This window comes from Hippoglossus stenolepis, chromosome 4, assembly GCF_022539355.2.
Source record: "Hippoglossus stenolepis isolate QCI-W04-F060 chromosome 4, HSTE1.2, whole genome shotgun sequence".
NCBI lineage: Eukaryota > Metazoa > Chordata > Actinopteri > Pleuronectiformes > Pleuronectidae > Hippoglossus > Hippoglossus stenolepis.
The window spans coordinates 15,234,418-15,255,006 of record NC_061486.1 but is presented as its reverse complement, the minus strand read 5'-3'; the positions used below and the strand labels follow the sequence as shown (position 1 = coordinate 15,255,006).

General features: G+C 43.5%; 2 protein-coding genes across 9 annotated transcripts in view; one reads left to right on the top strand and one right to left on the bottom strand.

The window, feature by feature from the left end:
• Positions 1-4,208, top strand: part of megf6 (multiple EGF like domains 6) — a 61,048-nt gene extending 56,840 nt beyond the window's left edge. The window contains 3 exon segments of the mRNA XM_047339667.1: positions 770-898; positions 1,045-1,173; positions 1,609-4,208. Of these exon segments, the coding sequence (XP_047195623.1) occupies positions 770-898; positions 1,045-1,173; positions 1,609-1,688 (338 nt within the window). The 3' untranslated portion in view covers positions 1,689-4,208.
• A 7,101-nt stretch (positions 4,209-11,309) lies between these two features.
• The window catches only part of mecom (MDS1 and EVI1 complex locus), a 140,135-nt gene continuing 130,855 nt past the window's right edge, over positions 11,310-20,589 (bottom strand). For all 8 annotated transcript variants that reach the window (XM_035155191.2, XM_035155192.2, XM_035155194.2 and 5 more), the window contains 7 exons: positions 19,960-20,126; positions 19,621-19,698; positions 17,762-17,931; positions 16,407-16,551; positions 13,916-14,161; positions 13,613-13,799; positions 11,310-13,323 (listed from right to left, as the gene is read on the bottom strand). In XM_035155191.2, coding sequence (XP_035011082.2) covers positions 13,189-13,323; positions 13,613-13,799; positions 13,916-14,161; positions 16,407-16,551; positions 17,762-17,931; positions 19,621-19,698; positions 19,960-20,126 — 1,128 coding nt within the window. In that variant the 3' untranslated portion in view covers positions 11,310-13,188. The remainder of the gene's footprint in view (positions 13,324-13,612; positions 13,800-13,915; positions 14,162-16,406; positions 16,552-17,761; positions 17,932-19,620; positions 19,699-19,959; positions 20,127-20,589) is intronic.

The following is a 20,589-nucleotide window of genomic DNA, read 5'->3' as shown; positions in this document are numbered from 1 at the left end:
ACTCTGTGTGTGTGTGTCTGTCTGAGGAAATGTGAATGCACCTTTTATTTTATCACTAAATGCTCTTACAAATGTGAGGAAATCTGTTTTTTAAGTGTGTCTGTTTTTGCTCGTATATTTCTTTTTATGTGATTGTGCAGTCACATGTGTGTGGTCTTGCATTTTCACCTCTAATTGTCCATAAGTATAGAAAAGTGATGGTTTATTATTGCACATCACATTTTAAAGGTCTAAATGTAACGTTCTTGGAAAAAAGACGTTTGTCCAGTTAGTTAATGAATCCTTCTACAAAACAATGACATCACTCAGGATTTTTGAAAGGTAGTGACACGTTAGGCACAGCTAGTTGCGGTTGCTAGTTGCGGTTGCTAGTTGGCAATTTTATTTGTCAACACTCCACCAGGCATTCTCTTGGTTGGGGAATTTCAACACACTTATTGCACACACAAAAAAATCCAAGAGCAGGAAAGAAATCTGAGAGCAGACGTTTGACCTATATCGAATCAGGGTGAGCGCAAGATGAGCTGAGGCTGCTCAAGCATGATTGACTGGAGAGACGTCACGCGAGAAAAGATGCCTGAATACAAACAGGATCCATATTTTATTATCCAGATTACAACTGATAATACTAAGTGTCACAAAAGGATCAAATTATCATACATCATGGAAATGTTGGCATTATTGATCTTACACTGTACAGAGGGAAGAATTATCGTACAAATACGATAATTATCGTTCATCTGGCAACCCTGGCGTTTCTCGTCTTTAGGCTGTGAAGCCGGCAGCTTTGGACTGAGCTGTGCAGAGTCATGCAACTGTGCTGGTGAGGCCCCATGTGACCCAGCGACAGGACGGTGTCTCTGTCCCCCAGGAAGGACAGGAGGGAGATGTGAAAAAGGTAGACGTCACCATAAGGGAGCACTTCTGTTAACAAGTAGATGTTAGAATTAAACAATCAGACATTTAGAAGATGCACTTTAATACACTTTAACTGTGTGTGTCTGTTGTGTTTATTCAACCTCTCCCTCCTCTGCGCTCTCTCAGACTGTGGTGGGGAGCATTTTGGCCCCGACTGCTCCCTGCCGTGCAAGTGCTCCCACAGGGCCCGCTGTGATGGGCTGACTGGCCGATGTCTGTGTCCGCTCACCTGGCTGGGCCCCACATGTAGGGAAGGTACTGCTCGGCTCCTGTTGCCATTCACACACACACACACACACACACACACACACACACACACACACACACACACACACACACACACACACACACACACACACACACACACACACACACACATACGCAGGGTCACAGGCTGTAAAGCTGAACCAGCTTTAGTGAAATACTATGTCATGAAGTGTGAGAGGCTGAGCCCCATCACTCTGTGTGTCACCCTGTCTCCCTCAATCGCCGCTCCTGTCTCCTGACAGTTATTTTAATCTGCACCCAGCGTGGCGCCCGGCTCAAGGCTGTCTTCGTTTCACCTCCTCAAAGCCGAGCACACGGGAGACTACGCACCAGTTACTTCTCCTCCACAAACCCCAGAACATTTGCTTTTGATTTTCAAATAGTGCTGATGTCTTCTTGCCTTTTTTTTTTTTCGTCTTTCAGCACTGCAGCACCAAACCTCAGGACTGCTGAATGTCTCCATGTCCCAAAGAAAGAGAAGAACGGGCAGCAGAATCACATAACCCGTAGCAGAAGGTGCAAACTCCTGACTGGACAATCACAGACAGGACTTGGCTTGTGCGGAGCGTTTAAGGAGCCTGTCTCTGTAAAGGTGATGTTTTTTTTGTGAAACAGCTGTCAGAAAGTGACGCTACATCATACTCACGCTGCACCGCACTCATCACCGAGCACGCCGCTCAAGCCAATCCACCAGTGAACCTGACATGTGAAGGGCCCTCGGAGGACCAGGAACTCCACACTGACCCCAAACTGTGTAAGATTATAGTCCAGGGTTACACAGACTCCTTAGCAATACACACTAATACCTGCATCACATCTGCTGAATGAAAGCGTTTAAGTTACTTTCTCCAGTTTGACGTTTAATGAGTTGTTAAGAGTTCAGTTTCTTTCTTCGGGCCGTTTGGACGAGACACGTGACTGAATCCGAGACTTTCTTGTAACCAGAGAGACTTTACATCCCCTACAACTCTGCTCATAAAAAAAACTTGGTGGTTAGTACAGCAGAATGCCGAGCATATTTTGGGTGAAGATTAACAGCAGCTAAAACGGATTTAGAAATATATGGGTCATGTATATACTTATTCTGAGGAGTAAAACACCAGGATCCGCACATACAGGGACTGCAGGCATGTGAGCTCCAAACATGTGGTCCAATGAATGTTCAAGCAGAGGATTTTGGTTTATGGGAGAAATTATCTCCATACGTATTTTAAGATGTATAAAAATGTTTGAGTAATAATTTATGTTTGATATATTTTTTTTCCACAGTAGAGTTCAGCTACCTGGTTACGTATATTAAAAGTACAACTACGCTTTCTCCACAATCCCCGAATCTATAAGTGTGCAAAGATGCTTCATTTAAAAAGTGTAGCTACACACGGTAGATATTTCCTTTTTTACTGAAATGTCCATACTCAGTATATTTGTTATGCAGTTTCCATATCACACTTCTGTATGTTGCATATTGGAGCATGATTAGCTGAGAATTCTGAGCAATATGGCTCAAAGAATTTGAAGATAATAAATGATAAATGTCCCTTTATTATTTCTTTTAACTTTGAAGACTGATTTTTAACTTCTTGAGCAGAGAATCACAAAAACTTCATAAACAGCAAAACATTTTACAAATCTGAGGTGTTATACCTCCTCCCAGTTTTTCCACAATGCACAAGCTATATATCGATTTATTGTGAACCTCTGTTGTATTGCTTTTCATAGAAATTATATTGCGATAATTATTGAAATTGTTTTATCACCCAGTCCTGACCAGATTGTACCTTCATGTTTTAAAGTCAGCTTGAAAGGTGAGCACAGAGGAACTTTCCCTTTCAGCAGATTATGAACATGGCCCTGAAACTGCACATACATTGTTCTGCACAAAGATGGTGTGTGCAATAAGTGCAAGGTCAATAAGCAAAACATGTTTGACTAGAGGAAGAGTTTAATTGAAGTAATCAAACAAAATCTCAGTTTTTTAAAATCAAACATGTCTTTGGACTGTGGGAGGAAACCTGAGTACCTGGATAAAACCCTGTAAACACGGAGAGAACATGCAAACGCCACATAGAAAGACCCCAGTCGAACAAGGACTCGAACTGAGAACCTTCTTCCAAACCCCTTTCCACCGTGCCATCCACAATTTGAAATGCTGATATTTGTATTTATGTGAATCCCCAACAGGAAACTATTATGTAGTTTGCGTTCATCATGGTGACTCACAAAAAAGTGTCTGTGTGTTTCTTGATACAAATATTTGAATTTTTACGCATTCTCCCTGTGATCTTTGTCAAACTGCATCATTTCCTTAAAAAAAGTCTCAGCTTTGGCTTCTAGGTTTACAGATTATTCTAAAGAGATTAATTCTACCTAGCTGACAGTTTTAAAATAATGGATGAACTCTCATCTTAGCTTATTTAATTGTGTGTACACTTACCTACAGATGTCTGCAAAAATATCATCAATGTACATGTAATTCCTTAATTCTGTATATGACATAATCATGCATCATTTACCTGCATTAAGAACACTTCATTTATTGCCATTGATTGTAGAATCTCTCAGTGTTGTGCAGTGTGCTGGTCGCGAAATATACTGCAGGCAAATCCTGCATTGGAGTTGCACTTGTTGCACATGTCTGCTGAATCAGCAGCTGATACCGAGTTTGGGAGTTTTGTAGAAAAGTCTGAAAGTTGATATGTGAACACTTTTGCTGCAGTTTGTGGACATTTTTTTTTACACAAGATAAGATTACATGTCCAATATCACTACTGCGATCAACAATTATGTGTGTTTGATTTGAGGGTTAAACTTGTACAAAGACTGTGTGTATTTTATCTCAGGTCATTTATCAGAGATAACCGAATGTGCTTGTTTTTCTGATGGTGTGTGGTGCTACATTGATCCATTTTGATTGAGTTAATGAATTACGTTTTTACTGTATTATCCTGTTGTCTTTTTGTTTTCTTCCATGATCTTTACAAAGAGCCATGAACCAAATAAACGCCAAAAAACACACTGCGAAATGTTGCTGTTTTTATTGTTGTTTGACCAGTGAGCTGTGACTGCAGCCTTGCGTGCTGCTGATTTGTGTGATCCTGTAGTGGGTTGAGAGGGCACGGTGAGGTGCGGAGGTAGAAAGAGGGGGAGAGAGGGTCCAGCTGTCACAGAGACCTATGTGATCGTGTGTGAGTGGATGTGTCGGGGGTGTTTTTGTGGGTACTACCAGGCATCGCTCATCAGCCCGAGAAGGGTCAAGCATTAAGGCCATCCCTCCCTGACAGTAGTCTAAAGAGGGTGGGGGGGTTGTGAGAGGCACCTGAGGTACAATAGTGGTGTAAGGTGTGTGTGTGTGTGTGTGTGTGTGTGTGTGTGTGTGTGTGTGTGTGTCGTGTCAGAGGAAGAGAGAGTGCTATTCCTCAGACATTTTTCATGTGCGCTGGAGCATTTTGTCTTCCATCGGCCAGAAGCGGCCGTGGTCCGGCAGAGGCAGGCAGGTGCCTGGACCAAACATGCACCCGGTATCCAGCATCCACCGAGGTGAGTGATGGGTGAACGGGTCCGACAGCAAAAGGATGGAGATGGAGCCCTCCACCACCACCACCGCCACCACCCACTCACCGGTGTGGCTGATGGATGGGGGACCGCTCCGGCTCGCCCCGTGTTGTGACAGGCAGCAGATGTTCTCCAATAATGTTTATCGGCCGGGCCTTCATCTTCGGATGACACACACCTGTTTCCAGTCAAACAGGCCCAGAGAGGCCATTCATCCCCGGCGCTCATGGGTGGCCACTGCACTGCCGGATCTGCCCTCCACACACAGCGAAGGGTGCCACGGCAAAGAGCAGTGCCACAAAGGGTCCAACATTTTTGGGGGGGTTCATACACTGTTTCCGTATGTCAGGGCTCAAATATTTGGCGTAAATGTTACATGTTAAATTTGATTAAGTCAACTCAAATATCTTCAGTAAATGCAACTCTAAAATATTTATTTCAAATTTTTCAATGTAAACTTAAAACACTGCTGCACAGTTTTCTTATAATTGAAGTCTGAACCAAGGCTCATGTGTTGTCGACATTGTTTATGTTTGATCTGGTTAGTTTTGGTTTCATATTTTAATTTAAGACTTTTGTCGGACATATGTACATTCTTTCATCATTACCTGTATCTATACTTGACCTTGACCCAACGTTGTAGTTCCTTGAACTGTGAAGTGAAATATCATTATGGTTTTCCTGATCGCCAAATGAACTTCCTTTCTTCAAACATTATACTGTTGGATTTGAAAGACAACAAGCAATCCCCTGAGCCACATCCACTTCTTTTTCTTCTTCTATTATTTGATGTTTTCTCAACGTTTTCACGTGTAACAAACCATGGTTCAGTTTGATTCTCACTGAGACCACATCTTCTGTTAATTTGGTTTGGACCAAACTGAAGAGTCAGAGGGTTCAGAACAAACGAGGAAGGTGTGAAAGTGCCCTCAGATGCTCGAAAAAACAAAACCCTCATTCAGGCATAATTAATTTCAGACTTCATCGGCTCATTTAAATGACCTCTAAGCTTCATTTGTTTTATTACAATTGCACACAAAAAAGTTTGTGCTTAAACGTTTTTGCAGTGAAATTTCCTACTGTTGTCCTGCCTGCACGCTGGCTTATCAGGAGTGAGTAAGAGAGAGAAAGGGGGGCAGGAAACTGGCGATGAAATAGCCCGTAAAAGGTAAGATCGCATCACGGGTACTTTTTCGCTGTAATTATGCATACGCCACTCTTTGCAAAGGAGATTCTATCGCTTCACCGCCGTGGCTTCACTTCACGTCCCAGAGATAATTTCTGCCCCTCTGTGTTGAACCAGATCTCCCAGAAGGCCGCGGCGTTTTGAACTCGGGCTGACAAAGCTGTCGGCTCAGATAAAGGAACGAGGGGGGAAATCATTTCAACCCGTCCTGCACCATTTGTTTGGCTGTTGCCTGGAAAAATAAATGTTGAATGTCGAGGCTGCAAAAAAACAGATTTGTATCGTTGAACTCTCCCACACTCTGCAATCTGAAGGTATCTTTGGTTTTAGACGTGTCAGCTTTTTTTGAATAAGTTGCATGTGTCTTTGAGCAGATTGACATCTTGCAACTTTGTCTATAAAGTAAAGTACAAATTTCATGTTTATTCAAATTGTGAAGTGTTAATCTAAGTCTAAATGTGAAGCTGTAGGTAGGTGTACATTGCTGTTTCCACCACTGGATGGTGCTCATAATGGAAAACAGAGTGAAACTGTGAGGATCCAGTGGGATAATTACGCAGGCTTATGTTAAAGGTACATAGATTTCCCACTGTCTGATAATGAGACCTATATTTATAGGTTACAGTGTCACAACCCGACACTGCTACACCCACCCCCTCTAACATGGAGCTAAAGGCCTGATTAGCTGCTTTCTAATCTATACTCCATGAGCAAAGAATGAGATGACTTCAAATGTTTCTGCCACCACGCCTGTCCTGATTAGACTCGTCATATTAAAACCATGTGTACGGCTGCTCGGCTCTGTCCCGGTCTGTTCCCTGGGACTGAGACTGGAGTGTCCATCAATAACTCTAATGAGCTGTAGCCTGCAGGGGGAAAAGCAAACAGTGTAATGAGGCCGCAAAAACCTTTAGCTCTGGTGCTTTCTAGGAGAGAAGGCAGGCGTGGAGGAAAGACAAGAGAAAGAAGAAAAAGAAGAAGAAGAGAGAGTCTGAATGGCTGCGCGCGCACACACACACACACACACACACACACACACACACACACGTATCTCCATGACTTCAGAGGACGTTACATCGACTTACATAGATTTCCTGGAGACAACCCTAACCCTAAACCTGACTCTAACCTCAAAACATTTCTTCCCCTTAAATTGTGATGATTTACATTATCATTATTTTGATAGATATATATTTTTTTTAAACTATGACTCATAAATGTTTATATTAACATTCCTCAATATCATTTGACTCTATTGACTCTGGAAAGAGATCAAGGAAGCTTGGAGCAATTATAATAAGCACTGACCCATCCCGCTGTCGTGGGATCTTAATTAACCAACTATGGCCTGAATAAGGAACATTTTAAGTGTCTTTAACACATTCAGTCCCCCTGTGCCCAAGCCACTCAGAGCACTCATTTGGGGTGCCATGGCTAGACGCAAACCTAACCCTAACCCTAACCCTAACCCCAACCTTAAACCATGTCTTCACCTTTAAATTTCTTTGATTTACATTATGGAAATTTGCTTTTTGGTCCCCATAAAAATGACAAATCCCCATAATGTGAGTAATATACATGAGTAATACCTTGGCCATCCATTAGTAGGACTTATTATTAGGGCATCGACTGCCATTGTAGACAGCCAAGGCTTTGGTCCCCATGAGGTCTACTGGTCCTGACAATTTCAATGATTATGCTGGAAGAGGTAATAAAAATGAGGGTGCACACACACATGCAGACAGAGGAGGTGCTACCATTATTGTAAACACAACAAAAACTTGATGTTATGATTTGTGGAATATCCCCACCCAAACACACACACACACACACACACACACACACACACACACACACACACACACACACACACACACACACACACACACACACAGAGCAACACACTTGAGCCAGCTGTTTGCAAGTACCCCTCCATACCACCCCCCTCCACCTTCCCATCCCTCCTTGAAAGCCATACACTCCCACACCCATCCATGCCTCCCTCTCCGAAAATGTTTCCCCTGGCGTCTGAGTCAGCACGGGTGCCAAGTCAATCTGCGTGAGAGCTGCCAGCTGTGATAGCTCCCCCTCTCTGGGGGCTTGATGTATGTTCGAGCGAGGGGAGCGGGGCAGTTACATGCCACACAGGGCCGGCTGCGTGGACGAGTGGCAGAGGAAAGGAAGGGAGGGTTGTGGTGAGGACAGAGAGAAGGAGGGGAGGAAAGAAGAAAAAAAGAGAAACGGACAGTGGCTGAACAGGAGCTGTAATGAGGCCTGATGGATTCTGAGGCTGTGCCAGCTGCACCATTAGCTGAGTGGCTCCAAGGCCCACCGAGTGCTGCCCACGGTGTGCCCACCCGACCACGTACACACACACACACACACAGTGGGGACACGGCAGCTTGGGGATCCAGCACCTCCTCACACACTAGGCCCTGCCAGCCACACTTCAATACACACTGAGGCCCTTTATGAGACGCTGTGGGTTAATGACGGCAATAACTCGTCCCAACGTGTTGATTAAGTGTGAGAGGATACATGGGTGACATTGGCATGCGCTAATCAACGCTGATCAAACCGACGCATGCACAGCAGTAAAAGCGCTAAGCTGCCAAACTCACTCGGGTGCCCTCCTCGCACCACTTCACTGCCCACACACAATGGCATTATACACACTGCTCTCTATTCATAATATTTTGGTGTTCTTTCCAGAGCCAGTGCCTTTGGACTTTTTGTCTGGGGGAAGTTCTTTATGTAGGTGATGTAATTACATGGGCAATTTGAACTGCAGCGGGGGTGCAGTGGTCAGCGAGGGGTAGTGGCAAAAGTCCCGCCGCCAAGTTGGTTCCCAGATGTAGTCGAGGTATAATCCCTGTTTGTTAAAAGCTCGTTGAACAGAGAAATTTTTGACAGTTTTATTACATCTGCAGAATGATGCAGAATTTTTCGTCTGGATAATCGCTCTGCAGCAACGCAAGGTGATTAAAATGTTCTCGTTATTTCTTCCAGTTACAGATAATTTAACTTACAGTTGAACCATGGTTGCTTTAGTGCTCTCTCTCACGCAATACCTGGCTTAATTACAAATGAATATCAGGCAAGAAATACATTGTTTCAATATGATGAAACAGGGACATTCACTAGGAATACCAATTAAATCTATAATCAATAATTTGACAATAACAATGGATCATTTGTGGGAGTGAAAGTGCATGTGCAAGCAAGAATGTGCATAATAGGTAAACATCCCAAAAGTTTTTTTTGATAGTTAAAAACTGCAAACTTTAACTGACTCTGGACTCAGGTCAGGAGGATATGCTCGAACAATAGATGTGTCATAAATACTTATGAAGGAGAGGGCATGTTGTGTTGCACTGGAAAATCTTACTTACATGATGGGGGGAAGGGGAGGAGTATTTTCAACTGTGTGGAAACTTTTATTGGAGCCACTTTAAAACTGCAATGTGTTGCACATTTTTTTCCAACATGCTATATTTTTCTGTTTGTTAATTGTTCATTTTTCATCTTTGGGATTTTATGTTTTTCAGTTAATATTTTATTACATTATACCTTTTTATTTCTAATATTATCTTATCATTAAATTGTTTACTTTTATTTTGTTTGTCTGGTGAGATAATGTCATGATATTGGTTAAAGAAATGATCAAATGACTGTGTGCATTATGAGATGGGTGGTTTTAAGCAACAAAACAAAAGGAAATTTGCACACAACTCAGCTAGTTTTACAGTCTTTCAAGTCATTATTTGTGGCTGTCAAGGTTTCGCCTGAGAGGAGCCAGGCACCACAGTTTGGTTGATGAACCACAGTTTAATATAAATAGAACAAAACAAAACAGACAATCAATACAAAAAAAAACAACAGCTAACCCTAACCCTGAAATTAAAATAAAACTGACAAAGACAAAGGGAAACACAGAGACTATATACACAAGGGATGATTGAACACAGGTGAAACACATCAGACAGGTGCAGCCGATCCCAAGGGCAGGAAACAGGACAAAGACAGGAAGTTAAGCAAAAGAGACATATGATGAATGAAGTTTCAAAATAAAACAGGAATCTGAGAACTCAGAGTGTAAACCACCCAATTCCAAACACAAGGAAAACGCGGTCCACGATCTAAAATGTTGTTCACAAGAATTCATGGGGCAGATTCATGAAAGCGGCCTTCAAATGTAATCTTTTGGTTCACTCTCACTGCTCTCACAGCGTCATTTTTGGCCGTAGCAGGCAGCTGTTTTTGGCAGAAAAGCATTGACAACCCACACTTAATAGCTGCTCAACAACAAACTACAGACAAACTGTATTTGACAACATTTGGCTCAAAGAGAGTCAGGTATTTCCAACAGGAGTAAATGGAGACCAAAATCAAAGCTACTTAAGAGAGTGAAGTCCATTTGCCAAATCATATACGGAAGAAGAGAAATTAACGCAAATGTTGTTCCGAATATGTTGCACTTGTAAATATGCATGTTCACCATATGCATGTTCAAAAACTGTAATGAGCAGATATTAAAAAAGATTGTTACAAATCTTAAAGAACGGATGAGGCTTAAAGGCTTGAATTAGTCCACAATAGTACAGGTGGCCAAACTCATACAAAGGGCCATTATCACTGCCACTCTATTATGGTCCTGGCCTGCGCCAACGCTACCATCATCGCAACTGACCTCATCAAAGCTGGACGACCCACGCTGACCTCATCAGCACTGCGTGACCCCCTGTGACCTCATCAAAGCTGGACGCCCCACGGAGCCCCGAGGGCCGACAACAGGCCCTAAGAAAACACCCCATCCATTAGGGTGCCAAGAGCACTGTAAATGTGGAGTGTCAGCGCCAGCCATCTTCACTGTCATGCCCAATTCTGCAACCCCCCACTTGCCGGACAATGGAGTCGCTGAACCTCCAACCCTCGCAGCCACAATGTCCGCCCACGTCGGCTGGCAGCATGTGACAGAGGGGGGCGCCGGACGGGGAGGCCTGCTGCAGGATGGGACTCTTATTGAGCGTTTGAGCGATGAGCCAGGTCATCACATCTACCCACCTCATCCATCATGCCCCACAAACGGACACAAATAAAGAGGACACATTCCTGCCTGCGCTCCCACTACCACATTCAGGCGCTCTCCAGCCTTTTCTATGCTCCCCTCGCTCTATGTGAGCCAAAGCCTGGAGGAAAAAAAAGGAGCGGACCAGAGTTCAAGCTCTGCCTCACACTCGGAGGCCATGAGAGCGCCAGAAAACAGCACCAGGTGGTTTTCTGACTCATGTCTCTCAGTATAAATCTCTGTTCAGGCCCAAGTGATGGGCAGCCAGAAGGACTATTATGGAGGGTGAGGGTGTGAGCATAAAGGGAGACAAAGAAGTGAGTAAAAAGATGTTTAATGAGAAACAACCGGAAGACATGTCAGTCCACATTGTAGTCCTTTATTTCTTAGTTGTTCCTCCCACAGTATTGAATTGAAATGCATAACAGTTACATTGTAGAAAGCATTAAAACAAAGTACCTCAACTTGCTTGATTACTTTTTAAAATCGATTATAAACAAAACAACGACAAAAACAAACGAACAAACAAAAAAAACTGGTCCCTCAAAACGGGAGAATAAATGAAAAGTAATCTGTTATTTATCATAAGTTTGGCACAAGGGATTAACATGAACCGAACGTCACACAAGCTTGCAGACAACCGTAGAAAATGTCAGATACAGATCTTACCAAGACCAATCATGCGCTTATGAAGAAATTATACCTGGCTTCATTTTTTTTTATTATTCATTCTTTATGTTTTTTTCCATTTTTTACAACTGAATCATTAAATTGTCATAGAATAAAAAAAAACCTAAGTAATATCTATTCATCGACCGGTTTCATTAGAAGAATAAGGAGTGAATCGTATGTTTAATACTATCCGGCACTCGAATGTAATCTACAAACCCCTTGGAACTCTGGGATAGCCCGGCGAGGAAACGTCCTCGTCACCTGTGGGCTAAGAGCAGTGCTATTCAGTAAACAAACTACAGTTTGCCAAGAAATAAATACAATTCTCAACATACAACAGCAAATAACAACAACGACACCCAAAATAAAAACAAGGAAACAAACAAAACCCCAAAACAGAACAAAAATCATGATTGTCTAAAAATGAAAGACACACAAGCATGGAGTAGCTAACGACTAGCATTCAGGCTATTTAGTGGTATTGTTGACTGACTAGGATGGATTCAAGGGATTTTTTTTCAAAATAAAACAGACATATGCCCTTTTACAGAACAACAATTAACTTCAGCACTGGCTACTTATCTCAGTAAAAACAAAAAAAAGGTGTTTTCTTCTCTTCCACTAAAAAGACAATCTATTTAAATCCTTTCACAGATAGCGCAGGCGGGCGGGATGGAGTGCAGTGGAGAACAGTTGGTAGACACAGTGCTGTGATTGTACGGACACACACGCAGCCATGGAAACTCAGACGGGAAACTGGCCTGATTTCAGTTGAACAATTACTTTTTTTCATCTCTTCAGTGATATCAAAGCGATGTTAGCGCTGTCCTTACATGGAGCGGTTTCCATCTGAACTGAGGTCGCTGTAATCACAACCTTTGATTTTTAACATCAAGTACATGGATTTATGGGAAACAACTGTGGATGTCTCGGGTTTAGAGGGATTTCTTGTGATATATATTTTATCCAGATTAGAGGGGGTCCTATTCTTTTACGCACAGTGTAGCTGAGGCCGTCCGTCTTAGAGACACAACCACCCCACCCTCGCAGCGTGAAATGTTCTCCTCGCTCTGTATGTGCTGGCCAATGAATGGAGTCTAAGCAATGATACATCAGCACATCCATCTTCCATGTCCACCAGCTGCCTTTGCTGTGCAAAACATAGAAATTCAGCAGAATAAATACAGCTATTATTATTTTAGCATTATTATTTTCACCACATCCAGTTTGGTGTTAATGCAAGAAATCAATTTTTAGGGTCTCAGGCGGACACATTTTTTTGCTCTCTATCTGTTGGGGGTCTTTCTTGGGCTGGGACGGGGCTGGGTTCTGCACGCACAGTAACCCTGCGTCGTGTGAGGCGCTCCGCTCAGCAGTCAGATGGGCTGTGGTTCTGCTCAGCAGTCACTCTGTGGATGATCATGGGGGCCCCCCCGCAGATAGCCCCACTGTATTGGGCTCCCAGTGCCATCGGTCAGGTTTTGAGGGGTTGAAAGGTGAAAGGGAAAAGCGCAGAGGGGTGTCATCATACGTGGCTGAGGGACTGGATGGCGCTGGACTCGGCGGCGGCCCGTGCCAGACTGTGCCACATGGTGGCGGGGGTGTGGGTGGCTGGGTGGAGAGAGTCCTTTTCAGCCAGAGACAGCATCATGGCGTACGCCTGAGAGAGAGGGTGAGAGGGATTACGTTTAATTATCATGTTATCATTAATTCAAATATATATCTATACTGTGGAGGTGAACCCTGGATAAACTGTATATAAAGATGGACGACATGACAGCTCCACAAAAGTGAAGCCAAGCGCAGACTCTGGCTCCAAATGTGCAAGATGTTGATATTGGTATTTTGGCTTCATTTTTGGATAGTGGGAGGAAGTGGACACGCGTCGTCCATCTTTACTTACAGTCTATGAGGCAAACATGCACATGAACTGTCAGTGTCTCTCTTACCTGAGACTTAGATTTTCTAAAGAGTGGCTGTTTGACTGCCTCAGTCAGAGAAGGAGAGCCGAATGATCCATCGTCCTCGTCTCCGTCACCATCGCTCACTTCACTCTCCTCCAGCTTGCGCATGTCTGAAAAGTGGCGAATATGATCCAGGGCTGAGTAGCTGCTCTGCTCCTCCTCATCCTCATACCTGGTGGGCAAGCAGAAAACTCAAATGAAACATTTTCAAGATGCTTTTTGACAGCATGTCATCATTCACAATATATAACATGATGTTTTAATCGTGTGCCTCTGTGTGAAATTTACCCCCTGGGAGAGGTTTTGCAGTTGAGGTTCAAGTCGTTGGGCCCAGTGAAGTCCATTTCCTCTTGTGTGACATCATCACTGAGGTTGCTCGGGAGCACCTCCCCTTCCGGTTTCCCAGAGGCGTTGCTAGGCTCGTCTCCTTCTTCTTCATCAGCACCGAGCTCCTCTGCTTCCTCGTCTTCCAGGTCACGTGACCCATGGCTGGCCATCAGTGGCTTCTCCTCTTCAAATTGGCCGCCATTTAACCTGCGGACCAGAGACATTGATTAGATCAATACAGATTGATTGAATTTTTAAAAAATTACAGTGGAATCTCCATTAATAACTAGAACTGCTACGTTTTTATAAATACTCTATGTTTAGGAAAACAGAGAAAAATGTTGAAACAAATGAAGAATTGAAATCTGGTGCTTCTTAAACTAATGGGTTTTCTCTATGTTCAGTTCAAAAACAATGGCGTGCATCGAATAACCAGCAGAAGGAGATGAATCTGAAGCAAGACATGGCAGCTGGGATAGAGCAGAGCCAGAATCCCGTTTGTCATCGAGGCTCGGGGGCCCCTTCGGCCACGGCAGCACCGGGCTGATCGTTGCAGTACTTAACTGGAGTGCTCTGCCCCTCTCCCTGTTTATTTTCTCTGCTATCTCGTATTCATCTAATAGGCAAAATATTTAGCTGACAGCCCCATTTGGTGAGAGAGTTATGAGAGCGATGCCAACCGGCCCATTCCTCTTTCCCCGTGGAGGGAGCGAGAGCCAGCTATCCAAACTGCCTGAGTCTTAATCTGTCCCTCTGTCTCAGCACCACAGGAAACCACCATTTGGTAAATCATCTGGAACCACATTAAGACTGATTCACTAATTACACTCTGGGACGTCTTTCGTCATCTCCCAAAAATGCCATTTCTCTCACAAAGGATTCGGGGATGAGAACCGAGAGCTGGACGAGGAGAAGTAGACAGATAGAAAAAAAAGTACATCACCACATAATTACAGGGTACTTATAAACAGGATACCTGCACTGGGTTTGAAAGGGATGCTTTTGAGTTACTTTAGAACGGGGGAGTTTTTGCAGATTTTAGGATCGACATCATCTTTCCGCCTTTATTGGCAGCTGATGACATTGTGCTTTCGACAGAGCTCCCCCCGTACAGACGGTACTCGTGCTGTGTCGAGCTCGCGGCGCTGAGAAGAGGGACCAAGCTCTACTAGAGCGAGAGTGAGAGAGAGCTCTGTGATTAAGAAAACAGATTCGCTAATTACGCTTTCAAACGTGGTAATTTGCTGAGGATAAAGTATCTATCAGAAGCAGTCAGGAGAGAAGCACTTTGAAAGGAAACACGGGCCGACCCTGTGACCCCACCCCCTCTACCCTCTTCCTGTAGGCAGACATGTTGGTTCCAGATGTGCTGCACCCCCCCTCCCTCCTCCGTCCTCCTGCCCCTCCCCCTGGCCCTCTGACACTCTTCCCGCCCGGCCCTGCTCTCACAGGCCTCCTGCACAATCACACACTGCGACTGTGAGATCCGTATCTGGCCTCACAATCTGCCCCTGTGATCACACCAACGCGAGGCACGTGAAAACAAACTCTCCGAGACCTGAGCGGACCTCTCAGCCGCTATCCGCCCCCCGATCGCAGCTCCAAGAATTTATTTGCATATCGCTGCAGGCAGAGTTGCGTGCGCGCAGATATCTGTTCGTACGTGTGGCCAAACAGGCAATTGATATAAAGAGCTCCTGCACGTTTCAAAAACCGGTGATTATGTTAAATGTCATCGCAGATGATTGCTCTCCACTCCAGACCCTGAACATGATGTGATTATGAACGATAGCTGGCTGGGTGGTATAAAAACGCACGTCTAAAATGGGCTGATAGCAGCTGACCCATTATTCATTCTTATTCAAGCCTTTGGAGTCCAACAGCGGTAATGAAGCCACAATTACTGCAAGAGTTCAGTATGCACTAACGTAGGTCAGACTATCAGGTCCTGCACAGTTTCAGATAAATAAAAGTTATAGTGTATCTGGTTCCATTTGTACCTGCTGTGAAGAGTAGTGAGCTACAGGGGTGGATCTCGAATTTTTCTAAACCAAGGGCCATAAATTGGCCCGAATTTACACAGAGGGGCAAATCATGTCCAACATCTATGCACCATTCCTGATTCAATAAGGTGGACATTTAAGTAATTCCATGTTTACTGTTAGCTCTATAGCTTGATTCAAAGCCACACACCATAGACTATGAAATTTAAAAAAAAATTCTTGTCCAAGCACATTGTGTATTTCAAAAAAGTTGAAAAAATAAGTATTGTCAATAAGTGACTAGTTCATTTAAAAAAAAAAAAAAAGACCGGACAGGGGCACTTCAAGGGCCAATCTGATTTCAACTGGGGCCTGTAACCCCCCTGACCCGGCCCCTGGATCAGGCCCTGGTTCCCTAACGTTTGTCTGTAATCATCTTCGTCATCCTCAGAAACAAACAATGTGCTCACCCTTCCTCTGAGGGGTCCGGGGACGTCTGGTTCTGCCCAGTGTTGCTGATAAAATTTCTTATTTCGTTGAAATACGAGTCTTCTTTGTCGTCCAGTATGGCGCTGCTGCTGTCCAGTTCAGACTGAGGAGACGACATTGCAGTGCCTGCAGGAAGAAACAATGTATTACAGTTTCATCTCTAAAGGTGTTTGGATATTTAATTTCGCTGCTGTAAAACATTTCTAAATGATTCTGTCATCGTCTAAAATGAAACTGTGAGGTTAAACCATTTTTCTCAGTCTGTATATTTAAATAGAAACACGCTCTCTTCACACTGTGTGCTGGTGCATTGTCTGCGTCTGCTGTTTACAACACTTTAATGAAGTGATAGAAATGTTCAAATCCAATTTCTTCCCACTGATGTAATGCTGGAGCCATGACATCAGTGGGAATAACCGAGCCATGCATCACGTTAAACACATTTCCTCTGAATTCTTCGTGAAATATTTGGTGTCTTTGGAGACTTGAGATCTTTGACAACAATTTAAAGGGTTTAAGATTTGGCCACACAAAATGCATTCGTAATGACAGACCTGCCAAAGTGCTGTAAGTTCAAGAGGCTACGCTGCTATTATTTTAACTGTGGGAAGAAAGCGTCTCCTGCTAATACTTTCAGTCTGTTGTCTTGTAAGTCTCTTCAGACTCAATCCACACTCAGATGTGCTGTTGCACTGTTGCCGTCGGCGACTGGCCAAGTGTCACTGCTCATTCTGCTGATTCAGAGTCGGGCTGATGCCACTTATCAATCCCATGAGCTCTGCTGCTCATTCAAAAAAAAAAATTCCTGCAGTTGCATGACAGATTTTAATTATTTATTTGTTCTGCTTCTAAAAGTGATTCTAAAGTTGATTATGATTTATATTAATCAGCCAAAGTGTTTGTAAATCTCAAAAAGTAGAAAAACAGCTCTTGTTTTCTCTGATAAAATATGAAAAAGGACTTTGTGATGATGGGATATTTTACCAATTTATTCTGGGATTGCCTCAAAAAATGAACATCTACAAATGTGTAAAAAAAGAAATCAAAAAAAGTTTGGGGTATCAATTTTAATTGATAAGTTAAAAGATGGACACCAATAGCAGCAGCAATGACAGAGCCCTGAGCTCCTCTCTGTATGTGTCTTTTCTATCTTATTTACACAAGTGTTATCAACTGCTGATTATGATTATACTATGATTATGTATATATCTCCATCTGTCTTGTGTGTGGAATAAAGAAAAACTTCAAAGAAAAATTGAAACAGCAGAGAAAACTTAAAATTGATCATCTATTATTCTATTCTATTCTATTATATACAAAAAAAAATTCTTCTCACCTGACAAGTTGCCGTTCTCGTGCTTCTTGAGGTGACGGTCCAGGTTGGTCTGCTGGCCGAAGCAGCGGTCACACAGGTGGCACTTAAAGGGCTTCTCCTTGTTGTGGATGTTGCGGATGTGACGCTGCAGGTTGGAGGAGATGCTGAAGGAGCGGTCACAGTATTTACACCTGCAGGACAGAGTGGACACATTTCACTTAAACAACCAATAAATGACAAAAACTGAAAAAGATACACAAGCGGCAACAGGGAAAGTACAGCTGTGCTACCCAATGAACCAGGAAATGCTGTTTTTTTCTGTGGGAAACATAATGAGATACATTATGTAGGACACACACACACACACACACACACACACACACACACACACACACACACACACACACACACACACACACACACACACACACACACACACACACACACACACACACACACAGACAGTCCCAGCAGTCCCACAGCCCCCGACATGATGGAGGAGCTTGTTTAAGGTGAAACAGCTCCGTCTCTTATCTCCAGCCAGCGCAATAAAATTGCATTCTTCTCTCACAAAATAAGCATGCAACAGATTTGATCCTAACCCTGCAAAATTAGAGCCCCTTGCCAAGTTTCTTCATGCAAAATTATACGAGAAGATTACATCTTTTCTTCTTGTGGAATTAGCTCGCTCGATTGGCTGTCCCTCAGGAACCCCCCGGTTATCTCCAAAAAAAAAAAAATGAATTACAATAAACAGCGGCGATCTTTAATGGCGTGCCAGCGTGCCGAGTGCAGGCTATCAGGCTGGGGCAGCAGAGGCCTGCGTCTGCGTTTCTCTCTCCCCTGTGGTCAGCAGGCCTCCTCCGAGCTCTGGGCCAACATTCCTCCACCTTAGTAACTACAAAGCCGAGCAGCGCTGGCCAGGGCTTACTCATTATCCAAATGTAGTAAATGTGCAAGATTAATTTTTACATGTACACTGAAGTGCTGCTGCATTGTTCCTTCTGCCTCAGCAGCACCTGAAAAACTCTGCAGCGTCGGAGGGGGAGGACTTTGTTAACAATTAGCAAGGTTGCCTTGACAAAAAATCTCAATTATTATGATTACTATTATTAGTAGTGATTTCTGAAGAGCTTAAGCTTGTGATCTTTTTTATTTGGACTGAAAGCCTCACTTTGAGCAGCAAATAGCCAGTGGGCTCGCAGATGAGTCTGGCCTCATACACACAAGAGAAATGACCTAAGCTGCCGGGCCTGGACGTTTGCCCGCGCTCCATCGTCTCCCCAATTTTTCTCCGAACCTCCTCACTTCCCCTCTCATCTGCCCAGCCCCCCCTCCTCCCTTCGTCCTGTCACCCAGACAACGGACACCATCTTTCATCAGGAAAATTATTTGGCGGTAGGATAATTATTCCAAGCTTTCTACGGCATAAAGAAAACGCTATTAAACTCCGCTCTGACTGTAGACAAGTGTTTCCTGGGAAAACCTCAATGTGTCTTTCTGTCTGCTCGAGAGTTTGTTTTGTAAAAAGTGTGTTTTGCTGCATTCGCTTCATATTTGTGGGGAGAGAGACGCGGTTCTTCATGGAGGGAGTTATTGTGCTATTGTGCAAATCTGATACTTGACTATATGATAATGTGCCTATATCGTATTGTGTTGTGTTTTTCTTTTCCTGGAAGTGAGGAGGATCTTTGGCGCGTCGCTGGAGAGAAGCATGAGAGGAGGATGATACTCAGCTGACATGTTTATGTTGGACTGTCTTCTTCCTTGTAACAGCTCAGTGACACCAGAACCAAAACTAAACACCCACACACCAATTCAACATAACACACGGCTCCAAGTGTGTGTGTGTGTGTGTGTGTGTGTAGTAATAATCTTACCTATATGGTTGCTCTCCTGTGTGAGTCCTGAGGTGGCGGGTCAGGTTGGCAGAGCGCGGGAATATTTTACCACAATATCTAAAAAAAAAATAAAGATTTGTAAGTAGGGTTTACCTGTGTTACTATAGTGTTATAAAAACTATATTATCTACAATAATAAAAAAAAATAAAGAAACAGCAATTCTGACAAGGACTTGTCCTCAGTAACAAATGTCCACATACAAAACAAAATAGCCACAAAAACACTCTTTGAGGATTCATATGAAAGCACTATGAATATTTCTACAATACGGAAAATAAAAATAAAACAAAATATACCAAATCATTTGCGGTAGTTACCTGCACGTGTAGCGCTCCTTGCCCTTGCGCAGCAGCGTTTCTGGGAGTGCAGAGGGCGGAGCTCTGAAATCAAACATGGAGGGGACGGAGCGCAGCAGGTCACCAGACTCCGGCTTCAACGAGCCAAACGTCTCCAGCTTCTCTGCCATGTTCTCGATGGCCGACATCTGAGGAGACAACAGGAGAGGGAGGACGGAGGGACGGGTTAGTGCTGTGGCTAAAAACACACTCGAAGCTCATGGCAAAGTCCGTCATGCAAAGCAAAGAGGCTGATTTTTAAATAGAGTTTCATCAGTGCCATGCAGTTATGTTGGAGGATATCAATGTAAACTCGCGGTGGTTTCTGGTTGCAGGATGCAGAAAATGTAATTTAGGCAAAATATATCATTAGAGATGGATGTTTTAAACGCTAGAAAGATCACAACATCCATATATTTTACATTTGCTGTGGATACCTTATCATTTGATTCTGATTGACTGTTAAATCGAAGATATAATTAAAACCTTTGATGTATAATTTGGTTTGAAAGACGAGCCTTGTTTACAGGCACGCTACCAGGTGAAATGAAGTGATACAGGTATCGGTGACTTTCATCAATGATTCATCCATCACAAGGTCGAATCCCCGGT